General features: G+C 50.7%; 1 protein-coding gene across 10 annotated transcripts in view; it reads right to left on the bottom strand.

The window, feature by feature from the left end:
• The window catches only part of ZNF618 (zinc finger protein 618), a 185,696-nt gene that overhangs the window by 67,527 nt on the left and 96,494 nt on the right, over positions 1-21,675 (bottom strand). For all 10 annotated transcript variants that reach the window (XM_066367361.1, XM_066367357.1, XM_066367356.1 and 7 more), the window contains exon 2: positions 14,420-14,463. In XM_066367361.1, the coding sequence (XP_066223458.1) occupies positions 14,420-14,463 (44 nt within the window). The remainder of the gene's footprint in view (positions 1-14,419; positions 14,464-21,675) is intronic.

Genomic DNA, 21,675 nt, shown 5'->3' on the forward strand with positions numbered 1-21,675 from the left:
GATCAACTGCAAAAATGCAAACCCAGACTAAATCAACTCATAGGAACGATTGTGTTGGTGGCAACGGGTGATAGAAGTGGCTGAAATTCCCATCCATTCCCTAGCTAAGACCACGTGGGTGCTAAGGGTCAGCCAGCCCTGCCCGTTCTGCGGCTCACTAGGACAGAGATCGAAGCCAGGGTTCTATCTGACCGTCAATGCCAGCCCAGCAAGAACAGTCCACAGGTCTGGGTATGTGTAGGGATACCGGGCAGGCAGCCGAGAACTCTTCCCGGCCTGGCCCTTGCTGGTCCTAACCCTGGCTGCTGCAGCATAGTGCTTCCCAGGACGAGAGAGAGAGAAAGAGAGAGAGAGAGAGAGGGAGAGAGAGAGGGAGAGGGGGAAGGGGAGGGAAAAGAAGAACACAGACTGGCTCCCCACCCAGAACACCCTCAGCCCTTTCTTCACCGCCAGCGTTCAGCTCAGCCCGAGTCCTGTGAGCACGTGACCATGCCGTTTGAACGGACTCAGTGTTTCTTCGTGCTCTCAACGACCTCAGTAGCATCATGATATCCTGGTGAGAGGGAGGAGCTGCTGGCAGTCAGAAAGTCTGGGCCTTTGAACGTCCCGTGACTTCAGAAAAAGACTCCCTTCTCCGAGCCTCAGTTTCCTTGTCCGTTACCATGATCTTTGCCGGGCTGAGGGCAGGAATGAGCCAGGGAGCTGGCACAGAGTAGATTTCCATAGATAATAGAGGTCATTCTGAGAATGACACCCCCACCTCAGGGAAACCTGCCCCGTGCACTTGAGATGGAGTCAGACCCCCCTCGCTGAGTGTCCCACCTGCCTGAATGTCCCACAAGGCAATAGTTACGCTTTACACTGGGAACCACGTGAGCCACCCTCTCCCCCATGGGCACAATCACGATGACACACAACAGATACTCCCTTAAATACAACACCCTTGAGCCCTTGCTGTGCTGAGGACACGGGCATCTTCTCTTCCCTGGCTTCACGGGTTAGATTTACAAGCCCAAATGTTGCTTTTCTTGGCTGCTCTGCATTTAATTAGGTGTCCTAATAACAACGAATTGCAGGAGTACTTATATCACTTTGAATTAGTGGTGCAGCTCCTTCTAACTTCTGTAAAAAAAAATAATTCTTTTTCATGTATCATTTTTTTAAAATAGAGCCCATTATTTTAATTATATCCATTTAAATGTACGGTGGAGCCCTTGGATATTCTCAGCACGAATCATTAGGTATATTAGTGAAAAGCACTCGGAATCTATCTACATGCTGACACGCCACAATCTATTCTATTTGTGTCTCTGTAAAATAGATTTATATATAGATAACTACAAAACAGTTGCTCAAGATATGCTATGAATTTTATATCTAACCCAAGTCACACTTCAACATAAAAATCTGAATCCGGGCACTAAAAGGATATTTCTCAGTAAGTCTAGTGTCTGTGGTCGCTGGCTACTACTCAGGCCAGAATGCTGGGAGAGAAGCCAGACCAAGTGGGTCCTTGCCCAAGGAATTCTCTAAGGGCCCTCACCTTTTACTACAGCAATGGTTCTCAAAGTGTGTTCCTTACAGGCCTAGGGGTTCCACAGTATCCGTGAGGCTGAGGGAGGAGGGTGGCACTGAGTAGGGCTCCCAGCCCCTCTCTCACCCTTTGACATGCACAACTTGCCCTAACGTATCCTGATTTGGGCTTCTTTCTCCCTGTAGTGGGGTAAATGGTAGCAGCCTCACCAAATACATGCTCACAGTCCTAATCCCTAAAACCTGTGAATGAGATCTTATTTGGAAAATAAGGTTCTTTGCTGATGTAACCCGTTTAAGGATTCTGAGATGAGATCATCCTGGATTATCTGAGCCCTAAGGCAGTGATGAGTCCTTATAAGAGACACACGGGAGACTGGACAGACAGAAGAGGGAGGGATGATACAGAGAAGGAGGTGGCAGCAACATGACCACAGCGGAAGTGATGAGGCTGCAAGTCCAGGACCGCTGCGGCCACCAGGAGCTGGAAGAGGCAAAGGGAAGGTTCTCCCCGGAGCTGGAGAAGTGTGGCCGCCAACACCCTGACTTTGACCTTCTGGCCCCCAGTACTGAGAGAACAAACCCTGTTGTTTCAGACCACCCAGACTGTGGTCGCGTGTTACAGTAGCTACAGGAAACTAACACACTGCCTAAGACCAAATTTGAAGGAAGCTCCAAAGTGGTTAAGTCTGCAAACCGCCCTCCATGACCCTCAGGTCTCTTCTGTTTTGGTCTCACACATCCCTGTCACTGCATCTGGCCAGTCCAACGTGCCCATAGAGCCTGCCTGGAGAGGTGACAGAAACAAACCTCGCCCTCTGGGTCCTCCTACCAGATGGCTCTGCAAGTGCTAAGACCTGCCCCCTCACATCTGTCACCCAGAGGCGGAAACTGAAGCACAGCACAGCCCCCTTCACATCCATGGCGCACAGTGCACAGCAGGGACAACCCACTCGGCGAGGGAACCGCACGCCTGAGGTCACACCACTGCCGGGGATGAGCCCGGTCTGGAAACGCTCCTTCCCACTCCTGTCCTGAAGCTGATCCCTCTAAACCCTGCAGCCCAAGACGACGCAACCAGAGAATCAATCTGCGGATCTGAGGCCCAAGGACAAACGCCATTTCTGGCCATGTTGGAGGACGAGTCCCTGGTGATGCCAGGTGCCCAGAAATTTAGACAACTTTGTTTCTGGGTACAAATTCTACATCGCTCCACCGAAAAATGCTAATGCTTGATGTTCTACCAAGTCCTGCACCACACTTCGGTCCTGCCCCTGCCTGACTCGGTTTTCACATCTGCACAGCCAGTGAGCTAAATCTGGCGGCGAAGGCCCTGGTCAAGGCCGGACCTCTGTCCAGCAGGATGTGCTTATCTCCTTGCCTGTACAGGATGGGGAGCAGTGCCTCCATCTGCACCCCAAGACTCAGTCTGAGGACCCTTCCAACCCACCCCTCCAAAGGCTACTGCTTCTTTACTGTAGTGCTTTAGCCACCTGAAACAATGTGTGTGGAGGGGAACCCTCTAATCACAGTGTGTAAATAATGACTCGGTTAACTCCCTCCAGAATACAACTTCATTAAAGACTCCATTCATTAGGAATGAGGGTTAACTGGCCTCAAGCTGTGCTTAAGCACACTCTCCAGGAACGAGCACAAGCACGGATGCATGGGGTGTGAAATGAATTAACACACACCCAGGCATGACTTCGCGGGGCCGTGTTTACCAGGCTGCAGGGGCTGCCCACTGACCAGGTCCTCCAACCTGAGCCATCTGCCATCTCCCAGTGAATGATCTGAGTGCAAACGGTGATCTCCTTGTTGATGTCGGTGGGCCCCTCCTTGGCAAAGCTTCCTAAGTCCAACGAAATTGTTGCCTCCCACCCTGGCCGGTTGGCTCAGCGGTAGAGCGTCAGCCTGGTGTGCAGGGGACCCGGGTTCGATTCCCGGCCAGGGCACATAGGAGAAGCGCCCATTTGCTTCTCCACCCCCACCCCCCCCCCTTCCTCTCTGTCTCTCTCTTCCCCTCCCGCAGCCAAGACTCCATTGGAGCAAAGATGGCCCGGGCGCTGGGGATGGCTCCTTGGCCTCTGCCCCAGGCGCTGGAGTGGCTCTGGTCGTGGCAGAGCGACGCCCCGGAGGGGCAGAGCATCGCCCCTGGTGGGCGTGCCGGGTGGATCCTGGTCAGGCGCATGCGGGAGTCTGTCTGACTGTCTCTCCCCGTTTCCAGCTTCAGAAAAATACAAAAAAAAAAAAAAATTGTTGCCTCCCCCCACATTCCACCAGGGCTGTTCTTCCCAAGGCCTCCTGTGACCTCCATGCTCCTCAACCCGACAGTCCCTTCTTGGTCCTCGACGACCCCGTCCTTTGACGAGCCACCCTCTCTGCCCCGTCCAGCTGTTTCCCCACTGTGCTCTGTGCTCACTGCTGCTGGGCCTCACCTTCTGGCCTCTCCCCTGCCTTCTGCTGCTGGCTCCTCTTTACCAGCCCAATGCTTACACGTTCACAGGCCCCAAAGATCAGTTCTAGAACCTTCTGTTTTTATCCACTCACTCCCAAAGTCATGCTTTTAAATATTAACTATGGGAAGATGAATCACAATCTCTATCTCAAGCTTGGACCTGCCCCCTGAACTCCAGACCTGCCTCACCAACTGCCTGCCTGACATACCTGCTGGGACCCACATGGGGCTGGGACCCACACGGGGCTGGGACCCACACGGGGCTGGGACCCACACGGGGCTGGGACCCACATGGGGCTGGGACCCACACGGGGCTGGGACCCGCATGTGACAGGCCCAAACTGAGCTGCTGCAACATCCCTCCCTCCTTCCACATCAAGAACCGTTCTTCTGACCCCTACCCCAGTGCTCTTCCCACTAACCCCTGTGTCTAAGACGCCACCAGTAAATAGTATAGTCTTTTCCATTTCTTTTACTAACAATTTCATCCCTCCAGATCCTCAGGCTCAGACCCTGGAATTACCCTTGTCTTGAATCTACCAGCAAATACTATAAACTCCCGTCTTCAACATATGTCCGGAACTGGAGTACTCCTCACACACCGACGGCCACCACGCGTGTCCAAGCCGCCTTCCTTCCTCCTGTTCTGTTGTAATAACCTCACAGCCAGTCTCCTGACTCCTACCCTGTCCCAACGCCCCCAAATCGATGTTCAACAGAGCAGCCAGAGCAATCCCATGAAAATAAGTCAGGTTGTGTCACTCCTCGGCTCAAAGTCCAGTTACGGTTCTGCATCACACCCAAGCAACAGCCACAGGGCTCTCCGAGACGTGCCCCACGAGCCCACTGACCTCCTCTGCTAACAGTCTCCCCTGCTCGTTCCCCTCATTGGCCACGCCAGTCTCCACGCTGTTCCCTGAGGACACAGGCAAAGTCCTGCCTCGGGCCTCTGCACAAGCTTTTTCCCCTGCCTGGAACAGGCTCCCCCCGCCCCCGCCCAGATGCCTCCATGGCTAGAGTTCCCCACTCCGTAAGGTCTGTTCTCAACATCCCAGTGCTAGTGGAGATGCCCTGGCTGCTGCTGACCCGAGGCTTCCAACACGCCACACCCTCTTTCCTGCTTTGCGCGTTCTGCTCAGTAGTTACCCTGTGTTTATCTAACATACTTGTTACTGCTCACCCTCTTTCTGTCTGTAACCCCAGCTAGAACATAAGCTGCAACAGGATGGGGACTTTGTCTCACCAATTCACTGTCACATTGCAGCACCTTCATTCAGCAGTGCTGGCTGTGGGAGGCGGTCAGTAACACCCATGCATTTAAGGATCCGAGGCACGTGCCCTGGAAAGGTCAATGCCAGCGCGGCCCTTGAGCTGTCTCCCTCTACCTCCACCCACCAAAGAACTGATGATGGCTTCACTGCTTTAACCAATACTCAGAAACAAGGACAGCAATGTCCCATCCATCTCCCTCCACGTAACACAGGTTGGAGATGTTTCCGAGGAGCCAACTAAATAAGTGACGCTGATTTCTTAAGTATCTAAGTCGTATCTATTTCCTTCCCAGTGGAAATTTCCATAAATGTATATAACAAATTCCTCCTACTTTCTGAAATGCCAAAATAAGAGTACCCTAGTAATCCTCTGACACCTGCTTTTATTTTTGCCTCTGGGTTTCTCGAGGTGTTATTGACACATAACACACATAAGTGTAAAGTGTACCACGCAATGACTTGATGTTACAAAGAGACGCCCATTCCCGCGGATGCGGGGTCGCCATTCCCTCGGGCCCCAGGTGGGGTGCTGAGGTCTCACACCAGTGGTTCCGGAAATGCCCCCTCCAATCTGCCGCCTGATGCCGCCTGGTTCTGGGAGACCTCCAGGGGTAAGGGCTCCACCACGTTGCCTTTCGTATCCCTGTGTCTGGCCCCTGGCTGATGGCAGCTAACATCTGCCGAATGATGCAAACAGGAAACAGCCCAACATAAACACACTGGCTTGCAGGGTGAGAGAGGCTAATGGCGGTGAGGATGAGGAGGACGCTGATCAGCACCAGGGCGGCTGAGGCATCCCGAGTGGCTGCGGCGTCCCAGGTGCGGCGCTTCACTCCAGGAGACGCCTTACACGGGAGGCAGTACTGTTGACAGATAAGAAAACCGAGGACCGGAGAAGCAAAGCGACTTTTGCACGATCGAACAGCTTTCTCGTGACAAAAGCAGGATTTGACCAGGTCTGCCCAATTCCAACTCTTGGGTTTTTTGATCATTTGGGTGACTTCTGTCTTCTTAAGGGAAAAAGTTAATAATAAAATCAACTTGTTGAGTGAATGGACAAATAAATGAGCTAATGAGCAGAAGCTCCAGGAGATGGGGAACTCATTCCTTTGTCTCCTACGTTACCCACAGTATCCCGGCAGAACGGGGCACAGGCTAGAGGCTTAAAATGAAGGGACCCGTCTCTGCCACAAAGAAAGAGCACAGGCTCTGTGCTCAGTGCTGACTTCCAGCTCTCCTTGGCGTGTTGTAAAATGGCTGCTGTGCTCGCACGTGTCCTTTGGATAGAAAGACGCTCCTGTTTTTAGCTGCGAGGACGGAAATCATAATGGGGATAAAGGTCGTGCAACGTCCACTAGCCTGAAGGGACCGAAAGAGGAAACCTACAGCAAAACCCCCGTTTCCACAAACCCCGGTGGTGAGGCCTGCGTCTGTATCGAATATTCCACCTGAGTTTCACTCCATCACGCCCCCACCCAGGCCTTCATAACCCTCAGAATGGTCTGCGTTTCCATTTCTGTCCTGTACCACTGATGTATTTTAATAAATAGTCAAGTAGAAAAGATTAATTGATTAAAACTATTAACCTATTAAACAACTCTTAACAGACTAGACATTCAAAGTAATCCACAATGCATAAATATACCATTAGTTTGAGGTAATTCCTAGGCACTTAATTGTCTTCAATGTATGGTGTCAGTCAGCCACAACGCTGGGTAATGCCGCAGTTCAGAAAGACAGCATGAAGATTTAAATAGTAAGAATTAATTCCCTGGCTAATTTAAGCCTAAAATAGAGAAAAGCAGGAGTCTGGAGCAATGCTGTCAAGTCACAGACTCCGACGTTGAGCAGGTGGAGCCCTCCGGGTGGAGCTGGAGATTTCTTTCGCAGGTGTCCTGGTATATGGAAGGCTGGCCCAGGTCACTGAAAAATTGTTAACAGTGTCTTAAATGAAAGCACAGCTTTCGTCTTCCAACGGGTCTGGCAGTGGCGCAATCTGGATCCGTGAGCAAGGTACCCTGTTCCCTGAAGACACATCTCACCATGTTCCCCTCAAAGATCCATCAGGAGGGATGCTGCCAACTCAGGAATTCTTGTCCGGGTAGAACCTGCTCCCTGGCAGGTGGGGACAGGAGGCCACAGAGGAGCCCATGCCTACTGTTCTGTATCTTCCTGGGCACCATGGGTCCAGAGCAGACCCAAGAGGGCAGGTAAGTCCATCGGTGAGGACTGAGACAATCCCTAAGCTGGCCCTCGTACTGGATGATGTAGGAACAGAAAATAAATACACTCCCTCTGGCACCAACGTAATTTCCTGCCAAGGCTGTGACTTAGCTACCATCCTTCCTCTGGCCGCTTTCTCCTTGAAATGAAAGGTCCTATCCAACAGGACCACTTTCCCTCCAATGCCCTGCCCATACTGCCAACTGATGCCCAGAGCTGACCAGTTGCCATCCCATACTGGCATTACATCTGGTCTCCTCCCCTCCATGCTCCACCCACCAGTCCTTGAGGCCAGCTGATGATAGACTAAGGGTTGTGCTGTAATGTACAGCCAGTTCTTGACCACACACTCTATGGTGAGAACCCTGGTCCCTCACTGCGCAGGGTCCACTAGCCCCTGACACACAAACGAAGCTCCTGACTACACAGCACAGACCCTCTCCGAGGTATCGGGATGGTAAACTAGATGCACAGACCCTCGCCAAGCTCCTTAACCGCCCACACCACCCACTCCTCATGGGTAAACCGGGATGTTAACACTAACCACTAGGGGCTGTATAGAAGATTAAAGCACCAGCATGGCGCCACACACACAGTAGGGCTCCATAAAGGCTAGTTGCTTTTTCTCCCATCCTTACCAAGCACTTGCCAGACAAAATATGAAATTTGGTGAAACTAGGGAAAAGATGAGCTCTTAGGCCATGCATGAAGGACTCCTACTAAATGAACGGAGAAGGGGTTTTAGGCCCTATCTAAACAAGAGGCGTGGAGGGCACGGCCCCCCTCCACGCGGCAGCGAGAAAGAGGAGCCGGGACACACACTGCAGCCACGCTCACTGCAGGAGGGAAAGGCAGGAGTGATCGGGACGGCTTTGGAACACACTGACATTCTTTTTTCTATTTTTTTACTTTACTGAGGTAACATTGGTTAATAAAACCATACAGGTTTCAAGCATACAACTCAATAAAACATCATCTGCACACTGGATCATGTGCTCTTTCTGACAACCTTAACCATCACGGGTTGCACGGGACCCGGAGGAAGCTGAAGCCAAGAGAGAGGATTGTTCTCCTCTGTTGGCAGAGCCAGACCATGAAATTGTGGAAACTTCCCGAGTGGTTTTCTCTGATCGAGGGCCTTTGTCATGAAGGGCCTCCAGAAGTGAACGGGGCGGGTCATCCCAGTCACCGCGCTCAACAGGCGCTTCTTCAGGACAAGGCAAGACCTCCGCCACTGAACTGATCGCCACAGCTTCGCAAGGAGTTTCACAGTTTGCTCAAGGAGCACAGGTGGGAGGCCCGAGCTGCACAGGTGGACCGGGCAGAGGTGCCGAGAGACCTACCACTTCACTCTGCAGGACCACCCCAAGCTCGAGAGCCACCCACCGTGCCATCTGGCTAAAGCGATTCACTGATTTTGACGTGCATGAAGTCGGTTTGCGTTTCTGTGGCTTTCTCCACAGGGCCGATCTAAGGATGGGTCTGATTTTTCAGTCCTCTGTCCTCTTTGCAGAGTTCAGGTTTAACCGAAGTGATAAAGCAGAGACTGAACTCCGCCCACCAAAAAAGCAAGCCCTCCCCCCTCTACTTTGGAACTGACCTTTCAGAGTCAGCCTGCAATTTAGGACTTTTGTGGTCCAACTTTGCCGAAAGTTTGGTAGGGTGTGGATGCACATTTCTGGAAATTAAATAAGCTCCGATATCAGGAGCATAAACCTCTAGTCAAGATGCAGGACGCAGCCTGACTACAATACACCCAGAGTTCTCAAGTAACTCATTCAGATAATACCGCACTGGTCACTGATAACGTCGGGCCTGCTGCTACTGAGAGTTTTTGTACAAATGAAGTTCATTTGTTTAGGGCTACTTTTATTTTACTGCTGAAACCTGAAATGATAAACAACAAGAATGTGTTATTCAAAAAATAAGTATGCAGCCACACACATGCAGCTATCAAATTAAATGGTCCGCTGGTGAAAAATCTTGGCTTTAAAGACAAGACTCAGCTTGGCCCAAAGCCATTTGATTGACTATTTGAGTGACATCGCACAAGTATTTTCGCAGTTCCCCGAGGAAGAGGGATGCCAATCACTGCCTCAGAAGATCAAGTCATTGATGTTTATATATATATATTATATAAACTACATAACACAGTAGCTAGATTGTGATAGGCCCCTAACAAATACAAGCTCCATCCCCCCCTTTTCCCTACCTCCAGCTCCCTCTCCACTGTCCAGGCTCTACAAGAAATGACTGCCCTACTGTTATCTCTTCCTAGGAATGGAATCCAGTACAGGGGTGATATGGTGATAAACACAAGCATTTATTGAACACTTACAATGGGCCAGGCATTGTGCCAAGAAGACATCGATCATTATTACGCTTACTAATATTATTATTAACCTGTTCTTTATCCTTAATAGCAATATTAAAATTATTAATATTATTGTAACTGACAACACAATGCCCATTTTACTGATGAGGAAAGTGAGGTCAGGTAAGTAGCCCAGCGTCACATATCCAGGAGGTGGACAGTGCCAGGATCTGAACCCAGGCAGTCTGGGCTCTTCCATTCTGTACTAAGTTGCTCGGCCCTTAAGGGAGGCTGGAGAGAGGACAAGAGAGATAGATGCCTGGCCGATCAGGCATGGAGAGTGGGAGCCACAGGGACAATGGGTATCCCATCCCCTCCTAGGACCAAGCAAGAGGCTGTGCACTTTGGATGCTCTGTGAAACTGGTTTCCTTAAGCCTGAAAAAGATAACCTTTTAGAGACTCACTTCCAAGCCTACCTTCTAAGATCCTGCTTGCCCTGAACCCTTAGCAGCATGTCTTATAGCATCTCGCCCCCTGCAGTTTACTCTCCTCCTGGCAGCCAGAACGATCCTTTTAAAACCAACTTCGTGCCACTCTTCTGCTCAGAATCTCCAGTGGCTCTCTGCCTCATTCAGGATAAAGACCAAAGGCCCGATGACAGCCTCCAAGGCCCTGCACAGCCTCAGCTGCCTCCTTCGTTTCTCCAATATGATGTACACATTCCTGCCCCAGTGCCTTTGAACCTGCTGTTCTCTCTGCCTGCAATGTGCTTCCCTCATGAACAACTGGCTCAGTCCCTCATCTCTTTCAGGTCTTTGTTCAAATGCCACCTTTCTGGTGATGTAATACTCCCTCGGGTTTGCTAAGCCCCCTCCCCGCTCTTCCCTGTCGCACTTTTTACCACATGACAGACCACATATTTCATGTACTTACACTATGCCTCCTCCACTCTCACTAGGACATCAGCTCCACAAGGTCAGGGGCTCTGTCTGCTTTCTTCACCGCTGTATTTCTGGCCCTAGCTCAGACTCTGACACTCAGCAGGTGCTCAGGAAGTATGCGTGGAATGAATGACCGAGACTCAGTTTTTCGTCTTCCCCCACCCCGACAATCTCCGTGTCTACTTGATCCTGATCACTCATTAGGCACCTGGCACACACAGCGAACAAATGAGTCCCTTAACCTCTTCTATCCCCAGTTCCCTCATCTCCAAATGAGAGCATTGGACCAGAATTACCTAAAGAGTCCTTCCAGCTCTGAAAACCTTCAACAGACAAAAAAAAAGGGGGGGGGGTATAATTCTTCATTACAGCAAGCCCATAGCTGCATTTCCTTGATTATAAAAACCGCATTTCCTGTAGAATGTTCCCAGCGGAGGGCCCGCGGCCCCCGTGCCTCCGAGAGTGAGTGGGGGCTCCGCTGCAGTCACGCTCCGGGATTTGAACCTGCACACCAGGTCAGCATTAGCCTCAGTGCTGGGATCACCGGTCCTGTAAAACTGACCCAGGCTGAGTTACAAGGAAGTAAACCAAACCACATCTGGCTGTCTCTCAGGATCAGAAACACCACCTCTTCTTGTCCCCCTCAATTTAACACTAATTCCTTAGCAGCCTGTGCTGTTGGTTTTGGGGTTCAGCCAGAGGCCCTCTGGAGAAGTAACAAAATTAGGTGTTCTGGGCCAAAAGGAAGGCGCTGAGACGAAAGCCGACCCCGCGGTGAACAGAGCGTGCCGTGGCACGGCCGGGACCCGAGAGTGGGGGTCCTCGTCACGGTCCATCAAGGGCATTCCTGACCAGGGCCCTCTAGCCTTCCTCTGACTTCAGGGAGCCTTGGGCCTTGGTTTCCCCATCTGCAACAGTGACTAAGTGACCCTACTGCTCTACAAAGTGTCTGCAAGTCTAAACCCTACCTGGCCAATCTAACCCAAGGCCAGGGTCAAATTCACTAGCACTGGCTAAGGCCGACCTTGACAGTCTCTTGACGTTGAATGCATAAGCCACATCTCGGACTGAATGCCGGGTCACAATATAATATTACGGCTTTCGCCTTTCAAAGATGCTCTGTTAGCTTTAATGACAGAATCGATAAACTCACTTGTTAGTTCCTTCGGAGCCCCTGCCTTCTTGACAAGCCCCCAGCCTATGCACAGTCCTTGGCCACGAACAGTCTCCGCTCACACCTGCTAACTCATCACTTCATACCAAGAAGTGAGAGGGCACAGTGCTTAAGCACATACACTGGAGAAGTCAGACCTCGGGGAGCATCCTGGTTGTGCTGCTCACATCCATTGGGCAGCCTGAACCCCACAGACCTCTCTGTGCTTCATCATCCTCATCTGTAAAGTGGGAGTAGTAGGAGCACCTCCCCTTAGGATTGTTATAAAGACTGCATATATAAACAGTAAGTTACTATATGTAAGTCACTTAGCCCAGAGCAAGGGCTGACTCAATGGTAGTCATTATTATTAGAAATTTCTTCAAGTTACACACAACCCTAGGGTTTGGACTGGCCCTTCCTGGTGTATATTCCAGCATCTTGATAAACAGGGCTCCATACCTGCAGGCTGGTCAGGGGGAGCAAACAGATGGCACGTGTGCCAACCCCCTCCCCTCACTGGGCAGGCACCTCTAACCTATCTCAGCACTCTTCCCCCTCCCCCTGCAGCAAGCTGGTAAAACTCAAAACAGCTTCGGGCTGCCACTAGGACTAGAGGAAGCCCGCCTGCTGCCCTCTGATCAAAAGGCAGTGTGCTGGCGTGGGACAGATTCATGCATGAAGGCGAGGACCACATCTGCATGAGGGTCACGAGAAACAGATGGAGCTCTGCTGGGTGTTCACCGCCGTAGACTCAGCACTGTGAACAGTGCCTGTCACACAGCGGACACCCAAATGTCCACTGGAGGAATAAATTAGCTTCACGTGCATCTGAGTCCACAGCACACAGCACACAGCACCGGGCTTAGACTAGCAGGTGCTCAATGACTGTGGGAGGATGCTGGGGTAGGCTTGCCAGAGCCACCCGGGCATACTCCTGGCGTCAAGAAAGCACCCAGCTGGGGCAGGTTCAAGGCCTGACACAGCCACTCACTCATCGCATGACCCTGAGCAGGGCCTTTCCTCCTCATGTATACAACGAGAGGCAGGGGCCACATGGAGCCCAAGGCCCCTGCCAGCCCAGACAGTCCAGGACATACTTCCAGGCTCCGCTTGTCTAAAGACGCCCACTGTCTTGCAGGCCACAGCATTGTACACCGACCTCACGCGAAATCCCTCCTCTAGTGGCAGAGGAGAGAGACACAAGGTGTGGGGCAGCTACTGGTCATGACACGGGTCACCACCTGTGTTCACAGGCCCACGCCTGGCCATCCACCCTGCTATACCACCCACACTCCATATCCCTACATCATTCCCACCTCTTCCCCCCCGTCATTCAGCATATCCAGCCCCTACACACTGACTGAGCACCTGCTACAGGCCAGCCCCCAGCAGTCAACAAGACAGACCTGACCCTTGCCTTCAGAGCTGGCACTTGAGAGGCAGAGAAAGAGATACAAATAAGTGAAATATTTAAGAAGCATCAACAGGCCACAACCCTTGAAGAAGAAAGGGGGTCAGGGAAGACTTCTCTGGGGAGGGGGGACAGAATCAAGACCTGAAGGATGAAAGGCCCCTAATTATGGGAAGATCAGACGAAAGAACAATGCAGGCAAAGGACCAGCAGTTGCAAAGGTTCATCTGAGGCCAGTAGCTGGCAAACCATGGCCGTGGGTGTATTTATATATTACCTGTGGCACTTTTGCATTACACGGGCCGAGTTAAAAAAGTTGCCACAGAGACCAAGGCCTGTCAAGAGTAAAATATTTACTATCTGACCCTTTACAGATGACTCTGGTTGACCCTGGAGAAAGAGTATTAGATAAATAGAGAGGAGGTCAGAAAAGCCAACACAGACCGAGTGAGGGGGAGATTGACATTGGGGAGGCAGGTGGGCGCCACCCGGTGCTGGGCTGTGCGGGTCACCATGAACTCCAGCCTGGTGTCATCGCCTGCATTCAACCTGCCTCCACTCCCTGCCGAAAACAGTTGCCAGGGTCCGGTATCTCTTCCCACCCTCTTTGGTAATGAGCCCAGCCTGCCTCTGGGGACCACCCCTCCTCATCTGCCAGCCCCAAGGGGGAGGAGACGCCCCGTCAGGCTTGGCAGAGCATCTCACTCCCCGGCGGTGCAGGGACTGGTCCCAGGGAACAAGCACAGGACTCCAGCTAGTCTGGTTGGAGTCAGACCAGGCTGGGCCTACCTAGCTCCCCTGCAGTTCACAATGCAGCAGAAGATTCAAGCCCAGGACTTTCTGCCCAGTCTTGTGCTTCACTCCGACACCCTCCACCCCCAACTTCAGCAGCCAAAGGCCCGCTCAGGATTGAGTCATCCTTGGTTCCGGTCACCAGTGCCCACAGAAGACATGAGGAAGGCTGGAGAGTGTGCCCACAACGGCACACCTTCCAGGCAGGTATGGATACTTCTCAGCAAAGGGGCTTGGCCTGCAACAGCCATCAGTTTAGGTGGAAGTGGACAGAGGCGGCTATTCGTCGTGAGGCCGGGGTGGTGGGGTCGGGGTGTACCTGCTCGCCGTGCTCTTCCTCCCAGCCGCACTGGCTCCGTCAGCCTGCAAAAGAAACCCAACACACCCGCGTGAGCCAAGGGGGAAGACACAGGTTCTACCCGCTGCCACCCCACCAGGCTGCGGCTCCCCACCAGCCTCCAGACACGGCGGGCAGCTGGCCACGACCCCCTGCTCCCTTCTCCCAGGCAGGGGAAAATCTGCCCCCAGTGGTAACAGGGAGTCAGCACAGCCCCCCCCGCCCCCCCGCCCAACTCAAATTTGCTTGGCCCTTTAAATCCAGCAGAGCACCCACTGCCAACACAAACCCCGCAACCACAGAGCCCTGGGGACTCGGTGAAAAGTAAGTAACCAGCTAAATCTGAGATTGAATTGCACCATTTTTATTTTCAGCTGGGATTTCCAATAAAACAGTAGCCGCAGATTTATTCCTACCAACCAGAGGGGGGAAATCTCATTACGTTAAAATATTCTGTCCCCCAACCCTCCGAGCAGAGGGAGGCAAGAGAGAGCTGGTTCTTAATCTCTTTATTTAGGGGTGGAGGGTGGGGAGAGAAGGTGAACCAAATGAAATTTTCAGAAATCATAAAATCCTGGTTCCGATGGACAGACTGAGGTCCTGGGCAAAGAGGGAGCCACCTGAAGTCTCCTGAGGACCGAAAGACAAAATACCTGGGGACCTGCAGGCATGGGGGGCACCCAGGTTCTCCCCCACCCCTGGGTGAAGATGCGTTCCCTAGCTTCATGAAAACACTGATAACAATCGGGATCCTAGTTCACACAACGTAGGTTGAAGACTCTGGCACACATTTGTCCTCAAATTCAGAATCCTTCCAATTTTAGAAAGGTAATGCTGGCACAAGGGTTCTATACTTGGAAACAACCCTGGTGGGGTCTGGGGAGCCCCCGGTAAGCGAGCACATCGATATTTCTAGAGTGACGCGCACACCGCCAGCCCCACGCGGGATAAATGGAGGCGGCAACCAGCCTCTTCTCCCTTAGGTCAAGTTCTGCCACAATGTCAGTTACCAAACATCTTTTCTGTTTGTTTTCAACTTTTCAAATTTCAGCACCGTGGATGAAGAAGTGAGCGCCTAAAATAAACACTGCGGCAGCTACCTTTAGATGAGAGCTTACGGGAAGTTGCAAACTGGCAAAACCAGATGGCAGACTTCAACCCAAAGAGTAAATACGTAAAAATAATTTCACACCCCCCCACCCCACAAAACACACACACACACACACACACACACAGCCACATTTCAGCTTCTCTTTAAAAACCAGTTAGTCCAGCAACACGGAGTCCCACATGGCCCCAGTCAACCACAGCTGACATTCCTGGTTCTCCAGCATCTCTATCCCTTCCCCCCTCTTGCCTTATACCCAGTCCTCCAGCCTGGCCCCCGTGGGCATCCAGACTGGCTACCTCTGAAGAACTTCCCAGCAGGTGCTAGTGTATGACACTGAATGCCTATTAAGCTTCTCAATAGATCCCCCAACACATATCTACAATACTCTCATTTTATAGGTGAAGCACAGAGTCCTTAAGTCATTTAACCAACACCCACAGCTACAAGTCCAGGTCTGGGCCACTCCAATGCCCACCACCTTCCTCTGCTCAGTAATATTTTATCTCCCGCAACATCCAGGAGAGCCCATCAGGAGACGGGGTGAGCCCCCACTGCCCGCGTGAAGGAAGTGGAAGGTGAAGGACAAATAAGGAAGATAGAAGAAGTTCAAGGCCTGGGCGGGAGAAATTAATGGGATGCTGGCATATTATTCCAGAAGAAACAAAGCAGAAAATGGTTTGCATAGCATCTCCCTGGGAGCAAAATAACAGGATCAGTTACAGCCTCTCTCAACATCCTGTAAACCCCAACTTGTCTGTAAACTTGAGGGAAGACATGGTTTTCACGTCCATAGCATAAGAGGCAGGAGTGGCCGGGGATGGAAATTCTGCCCCGAGAGGGACTAAAAAATTTGTAAAACCCCAAACAACCTCTCGCCTTTTAGACTGAACTCTGGGCATTTATTTTTGCATGTCATACATATTTGTAAATGTTGTTCTTTCTTTTTTTTTTTTGGAGGGGCCTTTTCCTTCATAATTGCACACAGAGTGGACCAGTTCAAGTACAGTGAACAGGTGGCGGAGCAGGGAGTCTCTGCTTTCAGCACACCTAATCATCCTCCCCTATGTTTCCCTTCTATAATACTTAGGATACTTGAGCGCTGTATCACTGCTAGCGACACTCCTTTGTTTTCCACCCAGTTTTTATAAAATAAAGACAAAATGCTAAACATGTTCAAAGAGTTGTCAAAACAAATCCCTTGGCAGAGACTGAGGTGGCGCCATGGGGGAAAAGGAAGCCATTAAAGGAGCACTACCTCAGCAGGGTGGGAAATGTCCATTTAGGATCTGAAGGATGCCGCGCACAAGTAAAAGATGTCTAAGAAAGCGCATGGTGCCCAGGCCGGTTGGCTCAGCAGAAGAGTGTCGGCCCAGCGTGTGGAAGTCCCAGGTTAGATTCCCGGCCAGGGCACACGGGAGAATCGCCCATCTGCTTCTCCACCCTTCCCTCTCTCCTTCCTCTCTATCTCTCTCTTCCCCTCTCGCAGCCAAGGCTCCAATGGAGCAAAGTTGGCCCGGGCGCTGAGGATGGCTCCATGCCCTCCACTCCAAGTGCTAGAATGGCTCCATTTGCAACAGAGCAACGGCCCAGATGGGCAGAGCATCGCCCCCTAGTGGGCATGCTGGTGGATCCCAGTAGGGCACATGCAGGAGTCTGTCCTTCTGCCTCCCTGCCCCTCAATTCAGAAAAATACAAAAAGAAAGAAAGTACATGGTAATATCGCAGCACCTGTCAATCACAGCATATGGGCTTGTCTGAGGCTAGCACCACCACAACAACGGGCCCCTCCCAGGCCCAGCTGAAGCCCACAGTGCTAAAGGCGCCAAACTCTCAGGTGTAGAGACCCCTAAGGGGATAGGCTGGCTTGGTCTACATCCTCACCAATCAATCAATCAATCAATACATCACAATGATCCCTACTGTTCGAATTCAGTTGCACCTCTGACACTGCTATTTTCCTAGGTCCAAACAGCCTAATACTAGCAACCGCACGTGAGTCAACACCACAAACTCACCTTTACCCAGTCTGACTTTGATCTCAATATGAACCAAAGTTTAAGAGCCCAGGATTTAGAGTCAGGCATCTCTGCGTTCAGGTCCTGGTTCTGCCATTTTCTAGATGTATGTTTGTTCCTAAGCAAGTCACTTGTACTTGCAAGGTCTCAGTTTCCTCATCTGCAAAATGGCAATACAGTAATCCCAGGACCTCCCTCATGGGGGCTGCCATGAGACTTAAACAAGATTAGCCTAACTACAGTAACTTATGTGAAAGTACTTAGCATGGGCTCAGCTGGACTAACAATCATGAACAACCCTGGACATATGTAGTTACAAAGGCCACCATTTGTTGGGTCCAGGAAACTGAAGCACGGAAAAACAGTCAGATTGCACAGCAGAACAGCAAGCCACAGAGCTGGCCTGGACAGCACCAGGCCTTCCCAGTCTGTCTCAGGACTGATCTGAATCTCATGCAGCAAGTCAGCCTCTCCTGAGCATCCACCAGACCTCCCCAGCCCTGAGGTCCTGTCCAAAGAGCCGGTCAGAATGACACAGGTCAAGAACTAAGCGCAGGCCAGGTATGGGTAGTAATCGCTCAAGTAATGGAAACTCTACCGCTGCCACCACCACGGGGCCATGTGCTCCCAGAAGAAATGCAACTTCCTGCCCTGGTTCTGTCTGGGTCCCACTTGGAACCTTGGGCAAGCTCTTTCCTTTCCCTGGACCTCAGCTTCTCCATGAGTAAAAACGAGAACAGGAACATGAGAGTTAGACCAGGTCATCTCTGCCCTCTACCTCATCTCTGGCATTCTATGTGAGGCGGACCCGACCTTAACCAAACCCCCGCTGTGTCCAATGACATGTGCTGGAGGACAGCAGGCCATGAGAGACCCCCCTGCGCACTCTCACAGAGGTGGGGGTGAAGGTAGCCGACCCCCCAGTTCCCCATAAGGGTGCCTGTTCCCCCTTCCTAGCCCCATCCCTTCCGTATTCACCGGCTTCTCCTCAGGACCCGGGCAAGGCTATTTTTAGTTTTATCTGACCCTCCTCTTCCCTCCCAAATGAATGTTAAGTTGTTCTTTTCCATTCTCTTATTAAGGATTTTCTTGGAAAGAAAATATTATTCCAAACCCAGAAATTTTATTTCTAAATTTGTGCAAATGTAAGTTGTAATACATTAGCTGCATTTCACATTTTGTGCAAATGGCAGAAACAGGCAATTCGTGTGCTACGGATGGGGGCTGGCCAACGATTTCGATAAAATAAACCCTTTTTTAATTTAAATGCTAATGCACTGAATTAAAATTTAATAACTGAGGAAATTGAAAAGCCGAGCAGGAATATTGGAAATAAATCCAAGCAGAAACAGCTGAAATTAAAAATTCTAGAGAGTGGGAGGATAGCAGCTAAGCTGTCTTATATGATTACATTTTTTTTTTTTTTCAGAATGAAGCAAAAAAAAAAAAAAAAATCCTATCTCTCGCTGGCTCTAGGGCAGTAAATCCACAGTGCTGTGATTTATTGCTCAATTTTCCTGAGGGAAAAAGGCTTTCTTTCATGCTGAAATATTTCATAAATTTCAAGCCAGCATAAATTCTTAATTTAAAAGTTATGGAGGTCACATTTAGTGCACTGGTATGGTTCCAAAATCTTAAAGAAATAGCAGCAACCAAAAAAAAAAAAAGAAAAAAAAAAAAGAGAGAGAGAGAGAAAGAGAAAAAGCAAAGAGGAGGGGTAGAATTTGCTCCCCCCTTTTTTCATTTTGGTTTTAATTCACGAGTTGAAATTTCATTATTAAAGATCCCTCCTGGATGGATGAAACCCAAGCACACGGGGAACTGGTGTGTGTTTGGAAATCTGCTGCAAAAGATAAAGAGATAAAGATTTAATTCAATTATAAAAAAGGCTTTTTTTTTTCCCCCCCTTTAAGCCACTTGAGGAATTTCTGGTAAAATTTCCTCCCTTCACTGCCCGGGAAGGGGTGACGGTGGGGGAGGGCGGCTAGTGTAATTGCTTCTCTTAGATCTCCCATCTTTTGTGCACACTGATATATTCATTTGTTATACAGCTGTTCAGCGGCGGAAAGAATGCTGGGGCGCCCATAATTCTAAGCAAATCAATCAAAAATTAATGATTTGTCATGCTTGCACAATGGAGGAAAACAGCTCCTTGGGTCCTGGCTGCCTGATCTTAAAGAATAAAATGCCTTTCTTCGATAAGAGAGCTGAGCCAGAAGTTCATGCAGGCTGGGGTACCACAGCAAATGTGGGGGGCTCATGGTCCCCCCACGCTCTGAGGGCACAGAGGGGGCCAACCTCCCGGAGGGGGCATTTCCAAGATGGCGCCTCGGCCGGTCCAGCCCAAGGACATGGTGCCGCACATGTCTGTGGTGGTCTAATTAGGATCTTGCCTTTTCCACCGCCCCTCCCACTGAAACTCAATAATTGCTTCCTCTCTGGAGACTTCGATGGCCCCCTCCCCCACCAGATTTGACCCGTCCCTCTTCCCTGTTCTCTAGCATTGCTAACACACCACCACCACCGGTGCCTTCACCAACTCCACGGGGCTGGGCCACGGCTCCAGGAGCGCCTGTCTCCTCCCCAGGCCACGCGCTCCTCCTGGGCAAAGCCAACATCTCACACGTGACCATATCTCCAGCACCCAGTTCAGGTTCTGGCACAGAGCAAAAGAACCAGCAAATACAGTTGAACCCGTTAGTCATTATTTCTCAGGAAATACAGATAATGAGGTTGCTTAGATGAATGATGAACTGCCTACACTGGCAATTGTACTTGGACAAAATATAACAATTGACCTTAAGTAATCCATCACTGCTTTATTCGGTCGGCAGATATTTCCTTGAAAGCCTACTATGCGTCAACGTCCAATCTCCTGGCGGAGATTCCAGATCACCAGTGTTCACCACTTCTGGGGCTTCTCTCAATCCCTGGAAGGGAAGAGTGAACACAAACCCAGGGAGAAGGGAAGCCCTCTGCACACTCAAATATTCCAGGAGTCTTGTAGTCTTTCTTACTAATTCACATGAGTGTTATACATACAACTATCAAATGCATGTTACTCCGTAACACACGACTATGTATTTCATATATATTATATATGCATGTTAACTCAAATATATAAATTGTTTTGAATTACCAACCGGTCCCACTGACCCTGCAGACAGGTGCTCAGCCTCGGCAGGGACTGACACCAAGTGTACTGGACCTGGAGGCCTGCAGGCGGCACCACACCTTCGCGCACCTGCCAGAGGACAGGAGGACGAGTGGGTCCAGGGCAGCTCAAGCCTTATCTGTGTCTCTCTGTCCTTTCCGATATCCTGTGGATCCTCAAATTTACCTTGAACTCTCTCTCTCTCTCTCTCTCTCTCTGTCTCACTGAGACACATGACTCAAATCAGGAGAAAGTCATCTGCTCATCCAACAAGCATTTACTGAGCTCCTTCTATACACCAGACATGGCTCTAGGCAGTTGGGATATATCCCTGCCCCCATGGCCATGACAAATTAAACGGGGGGGGGGGGAGTAGTAACATTAGGTATAATAAATTGGTAAAAATATATGTATGCTAGAAAGTAATCAGTAGGGGTAAAACAGAAAAGGGCAGAGGGTAATCAGAAGGTTGGAGAAAAGGAAGGGGTCATGGGTGGCAGCTTCAAATAAACTGATCAGAGTAGGGCAAACAAGGGCAGAAGGCAGTCACTGGTGTCTGGGGAAGGGATGGCCAGTGCGGACACCCTGGGGCAGGAGTGGGTACGGAGAAGAGAAGAGGTGCAGGCGGTCAGCCCAGGGCCTGCAGCCACAGAAGGGCTTTGGCTTTTACTCCACAGAGCCACTGGAAGGGTCTGGCAAAGTGACATAATTTGACTCATTTTATAAAGATCATTCAGCTGCTGTATTGAGTGAGAATGGACCACGGCAAAGGTGGAGGCCAGCGAGGAGGTTCCTGCAGCAGTCCAGGTAAAAGATGAGGATGGCAGGGACCCGGGTAGTGGCAGTGAGCGGGTAAGGAAGGGGTGGGTCCTGAAGACACTGGGAAGTAGAACCAACATGACTTGGTGGATTGTACGGGTTGAGAGAAAGAGTTAAGGAAGATACTAAAAATCTCGTG

The sequence above is a fragment of the Saccopteryx leptura genome, chromosome 2, assembly GCF_036850995.1.
Source record: "Saccopteryx leptura isolate mSacLep1 chromosome 2, mSacLep1_pri_phased_curated, whole genome shotgun sequence".
Lineage (NCBI taxonomy): Eukaryota > Metazoa > Chordata > Mammalia > Chiroptera > Emballonuridae > Saccopteryx > Saccopteryx leptura.